We start from the raw sequence: 11,671 nt of genomic DNA on the forward strand, positions 1-11,671 counted from the left end.
GGAGGGAAAAGGGACCCTCTAGTAGCATGATTTTAGAGAGGATTGGGGAGACTTACATGAACTGATGCTAAGTGAAATGAGCAGAAACAGGAGATACACAGCAACAAGAAGATTATATGATAATCAATTATAATGGATGTGGCTCTTTCCAACCATGAGATGATTCAAATCACTTCCAATAATCTTGTGATGAAGAGAACCATCAGAGAGATGTGGGAACTGAGAGTGGATTACAACATAGCATTTTTACTCTTTGTGAAACAACTCTTTGTTGTTTGCTTGCATTTTGTTTTCTTGGTTTTTTTCCCTTCCTGATCCAATTTTTCTTGTGCAGCAAGATAACTATAAATATATATATACATATATAGGATTTAACATATATTTTAACATATTTAACATGTATTAGATTACCTGCCAACTAGGGGAGGGAGTGGGGGGAAAGAGGAAAAAATTTGGAACACGAGATTTTGGAAGGGTCAATGTTGAAAAATTACCCCTGCATAGGTTTTATAAATAAAAAGCTTTAATTAAAAGAAAAATTACAAGGGAAAAAAAGTAAAATCTAGTTTCATCATAGTCTTTATAATCAGTTTTCCCTATAATTTTTGTTATTATTCACCTATTTTTTTAAAGTTTTACATTTATCCAACAGTAGTCTACTAGTTTACTTTATGACTGGTTCTAGTGCTGATTTTGTTCCATTGAGCTTATTTTTTTTTTTAATATGGCCATTTTAATCTTTATATATAATTTGAGATCTGGTCATCAATACAAATCTTTTTTTTCTTTAACAGTTTCACTCTATTTTTAACAGTTCTACATATTTAATTGTTTTTTCTAATCCTAAAATGTTTAGTCTATTGGTATTTTAATTGGTATTGCTTTAAAGTGTGGTGGCTCTCTTTGTTGGCTTCATTTAGTCATGTTTTAAAATGCATTCTACAATTATTTAATTCTTTATTTCTGTATAGTTGTTTTATAACTTTGCTCCTAAAATTCTTGTGTAAATCTTGGTAGATTAATACTCAGATATTTAATATATTTTTATCATTATTATAAATGGCATCTCCTTTTATTAAAAAAAAAAAAAGTTTTTTTTAACATTTCTATCATTTCTCAGTGACTTTCTTCCTTCCCAATAAAAATCTTTCCTCATAATAGAAAGTTATTAATCCAAACAAGTCAACAGATTAGCCATATCTAAAACTATGTATTTTACTACATATCTGTGATCTTCTACCTCTCTGCCAAAAAGAGAGAGACAAGGATCATTCATCAGTTTTTTGGGTTTTTTTGTTGTTGTTTTTTGTATTCTCCTGTTGGGTAGTTGTACATATTACATTGGTTACTGTTGACTCTGTTCTTTATCCATTCATACAGGTCATCTCAAGTTTTTCCAGAGTGTTATTCATTATTTCCTATGGAACAATAATATTTTATTTTACAATGAATTTGTTACCCAGTCAGTGGAGATTTACTTTGCTTTCATTTCTCTGCTGCCATACAAAATTACTGCTATAAATATTTCTGTATATATGGACGCTTTCCCTCTTCTTTTGATGTTGGAGGCAGTAATATCTCCCATTCTCTCACTTCATAATTTTACATGAAGCCCACCTTGGAATTATCAGGAAGACATGGGTTTAAGTTTTAGTTCTGATCTCTAATCTCTATGTTCAAGAGTGTCTACTCTTGTAAAATCTAAACCAAAGGTGTACACTATTCATACACTAAAATAGAAGTATGTCCTGGTGGGTTTTATACTAATTTAGGAATGAGCATTTTCTATATCTTATCATATTTTTAGTTCATTAAACATTTCCCAATTATATTTTTTCCCAGTTATATTTTAATGTGGTTCAAACTGCATCCAGGAGTTTTGTGGACTGTCAAGTTTGACGCTTCTGTTCTATCTAGTAAATTCTCTTAAGACTATAAATTGCAGAGCAGCCACCAACCTGCATTTGTAGAGGGAGTTTTTTCATTTAAGAGTTCCCAGGACTAATAAAGTCACAAGTCCAGTCTTATATCCCTACAAGTGACAGATCTTAGACATCGTGGCAATAATAACTTGACGTTTTTTTCCTTTGTTTTTTAGGTACAGAGATCAAAGACAAATTGAGATGTTATGACTTTGATGTACATACAATGAAGACACTGAAAAACATCATTTCACCTCCATGGGATTTCAGGGAATTTGATACAGAAAGACAGACTCTGGAAGAAACTGGGCTTATACCAATAGAAATGTCACATCATTCAAGGAAGAACACAGATTCTAGGCCTCCATTGGAAGAAACTTTTGAAATCGAAATGAATGAAAGTGACATGATGTTAGAAACATCCATGTCAGACCATAGTACATGATTCAGAGGCCTGATTGGAATTTCATTTTGTCCTAATATGTTAGTATTTTGTCACATCCTTGTCATGTTTGAAGAATTTACTATTTTTTTATATGAATCCAAACTGCATCTCTACATCTAGCAGCGGAGAACTAATGCCTGCCTTAAAAGACTGGATAGCACACCTTCACAACAGATGGTTTTCCAATTTTACTGATTCTAAAAAAAGTTACACATTATGGAATAAAGAAGGTAAACCATCTTATATTTTTTAAACTGTAATGAGCTTTGACTGCTATTAAAACTGTGATAAATACTAAGAAATTAATATGAAATTGTTTACAATACATATCAAAATTAATTTAAAACAGCTAAAAGTTGTTATAGTGTTAAGGCTACCAGACTTAAAGCCTATCAGTGAAGCACATTTTGTCATTTTAAAAAAGCCAAAAGAATTATAGGGAATCTTAGTGCAAAACTTGCATTTTGTTCTTTAAAATAAATAACTTCAAAGTAAGTCATTGATCTTTTTAACTTCCGTGTCCTAGTATTTGGGAGGCAAAATGTGTTTGATTTCATCTCATTTGGGGATATTAAATTGATGACCCAAGTTTTTAAACTACATTAAATGTTATTCTCTTGTTCTATTTTTGCCAATTAATTTTATCATCTTTAATGCTTGTGTAACTTTTAAAATTCTGTGAAAGATGAGCCGGCAATTTTTTTAATGGTACATAATTTTAATGTTATGAACAGATGACATCTAGTTATAGTATCTGAAATTGATTTAGAAAGTATATAGAATGACCTTCTTGTATAAAGCAAAAAGAAGTCTTCTAATATTATATTTTGTTAAAATGTTTAGTACAGTTTATTTTGAAACTAAAACTGTGATCTTTTTTTATTTTATAGTTTAGTCATTTTAATTAGCAAGAATCACCCTACTGTGAATTCACTGAAAAGATTTGCAATTTGTTGAGTCAGGAAACCAAAAAGAGACTGCAGTGCTTTAAGTATTAAACTTTACTTATTACCCCTCCAGTAACTCAAATAATCATTGTATATATTTAGCAAGTTTTTTTTTTTTTTCTCATTCCTTTTTGACTCTGGGATAGGTTGATTTAAAAAAAAACAAAAAACTTAGTCATGTTCATTTCCATTTAAGATTATAGGCACTGATATATATATTGCCTGCTTGGTGGTATTTCTAAGTGCACTGCCAGTTTGTTTGTTTTTTAATTTGTACACTATAGTAACCTGTAAGTTTATAATGCATGTTAGTATCATTGAAACAGCTATTTTGGTTACCACCACATATACTCAAAATTCTCTTTCCCCATATCAGCCACCTACCAGTTCTATGATCTTGGGCAAATCATATAACATTTTTGGGCCTCAAGTTTTCTCAGATTTAAAACAAGGAAGATTTGATTTGGAGGACTTTAAGTTCTTTTCTACATCTAAATCTGATTCTATAACACTACAGAACCAAAAACAAAGATCAATAGGCATTTCATTTGAGTGAATAGTTTTGAATCTTGTAAAGTGACAATTGATGAGTTAGAGCTTGTCAGAAGTGACATATAGAACAGTGCACATTAGGGTTATAATGAAGTTGTTGCCTAACTGGTTTTTCAAGTCCCCAGACTGACAGTATATTTTTTGAGTTTGACTTGAACCTCCTTAAAAAGCCTCTCTGCTTTACTTTTGCAGAAACATTCTTTATGGGAATAGCTTTTGTTCTTAAAAATTTTAAAGAATGAGAGAGAGTGCGTGGGGGGAGGGAGGTATGGTTTGCTTTGTGGGGAGGGAAGCCTGAGAAGGGGCAGGGAAAGGAGGTGTGGTCTGGAACACGTGATTTCACTAGTATAATAACCGTATTAAGGAAATAACATAAGAACTGCCAGTATGGAGTTTCCTCTACTATTGTCCTTTGGCAGCTAACTCATTTGTAACTTAGAGTTTATTGATATAAATGTATTTTAGAAGATTTTTTTAGTTATAACTTTTTTGACCCAAATCTATTCAGGAAACTTTATTTTTGTTAAATATCACCAGTCAATTTTCAGAATTTGTAAGAGTTTAAAAAAATATTGATGGCAAAAGAATTCCCTTTAAAGAGACATGATTTCACTGGCTTAATTTGAAACTCCCTATTCATTTCAATATAAGTTTTCCAGCAGAAAATTTTAAGTTTCTTTAAAAAAAAAAAACTCAAATGGTATAGTAGAATAGATAGGCTCAATATAGTAGACTCTGGAAAAATTGGTTTCAAGGACTTCCTCTGACATGTGAACTTAGGCAATCTATTTAATGTTACTATGCTTCCAACAATTCTCTGAAGCATATCTGTGGATAGATTTTAAAGGGTCCATGAATTTGACTAGGGGAAAAAGTTATTTTCCCTAACTTAAAATGAAATAGAACATTTTTCTTTCAATTGTTTAAAAACATTCTTCTGAAAAAGAATCCATTGGCTTCACCAGACTGCCAAAGGAGGAGACCATAACACACAAAAAAATTAAGAATCCACGATTTACAAGCCATAAATTAATTACAGAGGAATTGCCAAGCTGTCTTAGTAGAGGAAATTTCCAAACAGCTTCACATCAATGAAATCATAAAACTGAACCCCTCCCACTCCCAAAAAAGTTAGGGTTTTTGTTTTCTCTAATATACTATAAATCTACATAGATTTATTTCGGCATTATTAAACTATGTCATGTAAATAACTTAGTCTTGTGCATTTGTTAGACTATGCATTAAAAGTCCACTATTGGATTTCTAAATAAGGGAGAATAATAACCTACTAATCTTAATTGTTGGATTACATAAATATTCCAAGTTAATATCTTCACATAAAGCTATTCATTTTGATGTTCTAGAAATGGGCCAATATCTTACTATAATACTTTTGTTATTTCATCAATGTGTGTAGTTCCTATCTTAAATCATATCTTGGTGAGCTTATGAAGTGCTATGGCCAAAACTAATCATCATGTGGTTGTCATATATGTTCTATGATTGCCCATCTAGTCAGAAAGGTTCCTTACTTTTTACTTTGAAGTAATCATAATTTCTTTGGTCCTTAAATAATAATTTGAAGTCTTTCTGGCTTCATAGGCCTTTTCAGAGTTAGTCTACTGGCATGTCCTTTGAGAGCTCAGGGTCACTTTGTACAACAATGAGACTTTAGAATACAACTCTAAAAATTATTCTTGAATGTACAATACTATCTCTACATTTTCTTTTTAAAATTGTGGTACCTTTATATACTTAGATTCCCTAGTATCATATTTATTTCTTATCTGGGATAATACCAAAAAATCCCTTAAGTCTACAAAAATTTCATTCAGTGCATATACCTCTTACATAGTATGTGTTTAGTATTTGTTGAATTAATTTGAGTTCTTTGGTATAAATCCCTCAAAGATTTTTTGTGAATTTTTCCCCCTAGTTTAAGGAATTGCTAAATCGGTGTTTTGATTACCAAAACTGGCAGTGCTAAACTTGAATAGCTTTGGAAATTTTCTTCACCTATAAAAATCTCCCTTAATTTACCATATACCTAGGATTTAAATTGGAACAACTGCATTCCACCAGATTAAAAACCATTAATTTACTGGAAAAAAAAAGTAGAAAGTCTTGCTTTCATTCAAGTAAAATAAATTTTGTATTTTCAAATTCTTTACCAACTCTAAAAAAAAAGGGGGGGGGGGGATTGCGTTCTACTTTTTGTTAGAAAAAGATTGTCAGATAATAAAATGGCCCATAAAAGTAAAGTCTGCAAATAAAAGCAAAATAAATGCTGAAACCTTTTTTAAAATTTCAACTATTTTCAACAACAACAACAAAATCAGTTCAGTACATTAGGATCTGTGTATAAGGCATGGTGCTAGTGGCTAAGATATAGCCATTGTTTCCAGTGAAGTTATTGTAGTTTAATAAGGGGGTTGGAAGGGAGTTGTTGCAACATAAGTATGATGTAAGGTAGAGCTTAATGGGGCAAAGAAAAAGCACAAAGTGTTCCCAGGAAAATTCAGGGACGGACAGATTGCTTTCAGCTTTGCAAAAAGATTTCATGGCAAAAGTTGGAACTGAGCTAAGTCTCAGGAAGAAAAGGACATTAATAGATGATAGTAACTAGTGATTATATGGATAGAAATGAAGAAATTTTTCTAAAATATATTATGTTCTTTTTAGCTACCCTAATGAATGGAACATTATCAAATCTTTTCCTTAATAACTTAGGGTCATCATTATAAACATAGTGATGTCCCTTGGTATATAGGGTCATTTTCTCTCTGCCTGTGATTCCAGACTGACATTTTTTTTTGAGTTTTTGTTTCTACACTTCTTTGCACTCAGGGTATTATTTTTATTATTTTGCTTGCCTCCAGATCTCTGACCTACCCCCTTATAAACAGTTTCAGAGAAATAAGATAATTAAATCTGGGATCATAGAATGTTCTAGTTGAAGGGACTAAAGAGATCATCTAGTCCAATTCATCTCCTTTTAAAGATGATAAAACTGAAGTCTAAAGCGGGAGTAGGGGTGGGGGAGTAGAGTTGGCAGGGAATACATACTTGGTGGAATTTGCTTGTTAGAATTGTTTCTGAAGCAAGATGTATAAATGAGTTCATAGTGAGAACTCTTTACTGATGAGTAATGTATATAGATATTAAGGTATGTGGTCTTTGTAACTTTTAAGCTGGCTGCTATTCTTGGCTGTATTTTGTATAGTTGAGGTTACTAGATAAATGGCCTCCTGACCAATAAAGTGTGCTGTCTTTAGTTGACAAAAAAAAAAGTTTTCAGAAGTTGATTCAAGTTTGTTATATTTCTCATCAATTAACAATTAATGTCAGTACTTATAATTTCAGTTGGTAAGTAAATGATTAGGAAAAGCAAACGGTAATTTTTTTTATTTCAATTAAATTTTTATTTCTGTCTTTATTTTCTTTTTCAGACATGCAAATTTTTGTTAGAAACATATCCCAAAAGAATGTCAAAAATCAGAGCAACTGGTTAATTTTTTTTAAAAAAAAAAGGGGGGGGGGATTTTTATTTATGGTCATTAAAGCTGTTGCTTTTGAAATGGCTAACATCTGCCAGTTATATCTGGCAGAAAGCAAGAATTTTTCTTTGGATAAGCATTTCTTTCTTGGGTACTTCCTTGGACAGATAAAAGAGTGGGAAGTGATGTGTCTCAAGATGAAGTCATCCACAATTGACAGTTATCTAGAGTTAACATAATTTTATTTTCTCATGGAACCTTCATGTCAATATCAAGAAATATCTTATAGAACAAATTTAGTTTCCAAAAAGGGTCACATTTTAAGGAAATTCATGCTGCTGCTTGGAATTGCCCCTTTAAAAAATTATTAAGAAATATTTTAATTGGAAAGAAACAGTGATATCATGGGTATATTCAAATCATATTTTAAGGTTAAGGAAGTAGAGTTTGATCTGTTAGGTCTTTTAAAAGATAAATTGTTTTGTAATTAACATCATTAATAGCAAAAAAAAAAAAGTAGTAAAATGGCATCGTGGTAAATGGAAAGAGCTGTAGACAATGAGTTTAAAAACAGATCAAACTTCATCTTTGATTTTTTTCAGAGTAACCCTAAACAAATCATTTAATCTTCTTGAATCTTCATTTACTCCTCTGTAAAATGGGGATAGCAACCTCTTATTAGGAGAGGGAAAGAAGTTTATTCCAGACGTGGAGAACAGCCTATACGAAGTTATAGGAGGCAGAAAAAGGAATACGCATAAGGAACATTAGAACACCAATTTGACTGGTTTGTAAAGACTGCACATAGTAGGTGCTTAGTAAATGCTAGTGAAGTGACAGTTTGAAGGGAAGTAATCGAAATTTGAAAATTAACAATTTATATTATTTTCCCTGAAAATGTTCCATCTAGTAAAAATCTTTTAAGTCGTAGGGTAATAGATTGAGTGGAAAGGAACCTTTAGAAACCATCAAAACCAGTCCTCTGTTTTGACTTGCAAAGAAACTTGAGGTATAATAGGTGTTTTAAATGACTTACTTTCCCAGATCATGCAGCAAGTGTGGGAGGCAGGAATGGAGTTAAGATTTCGATGACAGAGTCCTGCTGGACCATCCTAACTCCCTGAGCTTTCTTAGAAACTTATAACTTCAAACCTTTTCTTCCCATTTATTTCCAAAGCATTTGAAAGGCAGCAGCATAGATTCTGTCCTCATTACTGACTTTTTCAGAATATCTTTCTACCTGTAAATTAAGAGAACTTGGATTTAAATTCTGTCTGAGGCCTTTCTTGACTTAACCTCTTTGGATAGAAATGAGGAAATTGGACCCGATATTTTTAAAATTCTAGTTCTGTAATTCCCACCAAGAACTTTAAAGTTTAGCTGCTTATAATAATAAAAGATTGACTCCAGCAGCTATATTAAAATGTATAATATTCACACTAAAAATATTTTTACTCCTAGCATAGCTCTGGTAAAGACTTTAGAGATCATTTGTTTCTACTTTATCATATCATATCATATCTACATTATCATACCAGATAATGAAACAATCAGCCAGAGAGGTAATAATTAAGTTAAGGGTGGAAGCTAGACTTGTTCCTTGATCCCCTGACTTTTGTTTTGTGTTCTTTCCTCTAGGCAATGCAGGATAAAGTATTGACATTTTTGAGGGGTTTCGTTTTTTTTTTTTTTTTTTTTTGAAAGAATAATCTGATGCATCTATTCTTCTAAGCTTTTTGCCAGAGAATATCAATAAAGAAAAAAAATTTCATTATTCATTTCTCTTTAGACGAAATATGATTTCCAGATAAGTATTCTATGATTCTTTTCCATAGTCAAAATGTTAGAAACTAAATCATTTGAAAACATTTCTCTTTGAATTCTCAAATCACTTGTCCAGGTTAGGTTTGCATATGGTAGACAGAAAGATAGCATTGAACAAGTCTGTGTTATATCTGCTCCTAGAAGTGAGTTTTATCTTTGTAATTTCATTTTTTTCAGTATTAAAATGAGGTGAGCTTTGTCTTTCCAAGTTCATTTAATTTATATCAGTATTGAAATTACCATGCACTTTAAAATCATCCATAAATATTTATTTACAATTTGCAAGATAATTCAGAATAAGTTCTAAAAGAAACACAAAGGCAAATTCTACAGAGTATACAGTCTAGGTGAGAAAACAAAACATTGTAAAAGTTTATGTAGCAGTAGGAGAATACTTTTGTTCACACTTGAATGCTCTCCTTTTCTAGCCTCTAATTCTTATGCACCTTTTAAAGCCTAATTCAAAAGACAACTCTACCAGAAGTCCTTTGCAGCTGGTCATTGCTTTTCCCACTTCAGATTGATTTCCTGTGATCCTTTATCTGTACCACTCTTATACTTTAATATTATATCATATTTGTCTTATAATTCTCTGATATGCTCTGTGAGGTCAGGGAACCAGACTGTCCTAACTTTTCTGAGAGGCAGTATTGTTTGTATATACACACTATACGTAATACAGTGGAAAGAGCACTAGATTGAAAGCCTCTGATTCTATCTGGGTTATCTATCTTGGGCAAATTCACCTCACCTCTGAGCCTCATTTCCTCATTTGTAAAATTGAAATAATACTTGTATTACTCACTTAAGGGTTGTTGTAAGGAAAGTGCTTTGTAAATAATAAAGCATTTTATAAATGTATGTTATTTCCCATGCTAATATACTTTGCTTGTAGATGGCTCTTGTTTGTTGAAATATGATTAAAGTCCAGCTAAGTAACATAGATTTGGATATCACTGTTAAATCTTGTTAGTCCTTTTCTTATCTGTAATAAAGGCATTCTGCTTTTACTTAAGCTTAATTTGTTAGCCATTCTGTGTATAAATGCAATCATGCAAATCTTTGTTACCCTATATATAGGAGAGAAAAATAACAAGTTTTTAATAGGATTTTTTTTTGCTAACAAAATGATGGCTTAGAGATGAAAATATGAATCTGACAGTCTTGTGATGAGAAGTGAGCAGTGTTTCTTTCCTACTCCAAAGATTTCCCCTAAGGAGTTAATCATTTGTGTATCTATTGTACAAATGATAATAGAATGAAGGCCCAGAATTCTCTAACACTTCATTGTGGATAGTTATTTTATAATCTTCAAATCCATCTAAATTACTCAGCCTAAAAACTGAGTTGTTTAATTTGAACAGCTTGTAATAATCAGAGGGAAGAACTGCAGATAGCATGCCATTTTAAAAATATTGATCATATCTCATTTTAAAATTTTTTTGGAAATGCTTTTTACACCACGAAATTTAAACTTTAAATTTGCATGAGCCATTAATGTAACATTTTAAAAACATTGAGAATGTTTTACTCGCTAAAGTCAAGAGACCTGATTTCTCCCATTTTTCTGCCACTGAAACTTCATTTTAATCTGTGTGCCTCAATTTGTGAATTGTTATAAAAAAAAAAAAAGTTGAGGTGCTTGGAAGAAAGGTGCTATCAACACAAAACTATTAATGCCAAATTGAATAAAATGGAAAAAATAAAACAAATTGTGAAAAAAGTTAATTTTAAAAATAACTCATGTTAATTTTAATTCAAGACATTTATTAATAGTTGCATATATTTAAAAAAATAAACATATAAACTTAATCATACTTGATAGTGTCCCTGTAATTGGAAGCACCTGAAGATAGAAGAGAAATTACTCGAGAGACTAAGGTTTAAAATTAGTATGTATCAGTGCTACAGATATTTGCTATTTTTATAGCCGTCTTTACTCTTCAAGATTGGGTGGGTCAGAGTTGGGAATGCAACACAGAAGTTGATTTTCCCGATAAATTGAACAACTTTTAGTACCAACAACCTCGGATTACTCAGTCATGGGAGAACATAACTTTTGGATTTCATGCACCAATATTTAATATCTGACAAGCCCTGTTTTCCTTAACTTTATTTTAGCTTTCCTTATCTATTAATAGTTTTAAATATATAGCATTTTTATTGTTAATGTCTAGAATTCCAAGCCAATCTAATCATGTGAAGGAAACCCAAAATGGTGAGTTTCGAAATCTCATTCCCTACAGCTCTAAAAACGGCTTGGGTCAATATTTTCAAGTGCACAGCTCAAGCATCTAGTATTAGGTGTGGGAACCCTAAGGTCGCTTGGCTGGCAGCTCACGACTTGGGACACAGCAATGCAGATGAAGCGGGAACATACCTCCCTGACACTCTGCGCAAGCGCTCCATCCCTCCCCGCACGGCTCCGCCCTGCCCCACCCCACTCCCCTTTAATTTTCTCCTTGGACAGCGACACCTCCTTGG

The 11,671-nt window shown here is 31.9% G+C and overlaps 1 protein-coding gene across 1 annotated transcript in view; it reads left to right on the forward strand.

Moving 5' to 3' along the window:
- Positions 1 to 10,208, forward strand: part of CDC16 (cell division cycle 16) — a 61,418-nt gene extending 51,210 nt beyond the window's left edge. The window contains exon 18 of the mRNA XM_051984261.1: positions 2,099 to 10,208. Within this exon, the coding sequence (XP_051840221.1) occupies positions 2,099 to 2,367 (269 nt within the window). The 3' untranslated portion in view covers positions 2,368 to 10,208. The remainder of the gene's footprint in view (positions 1 to 2,098) is intronic.
- The last annotated feature ends 1,463 nt before the right edge of the window (positions 10,209 to 11,671 follow it).

Source organism: Antechinus flavipes, chromosome 3 (genome assembly GCF_016432865.1).
Source record: "Antechinus flavipes isolate AdamAnt ecotype Samford, QLD, Australia chromosome 3, AdamAnt_v2, whole genome shotgun sequence".
NCBI lineage: Eukaryota > Metazoa > Chordata > Mammalia > Dasyuromorphia > Dasyuridae > Antechinus > Antechinus flavipes.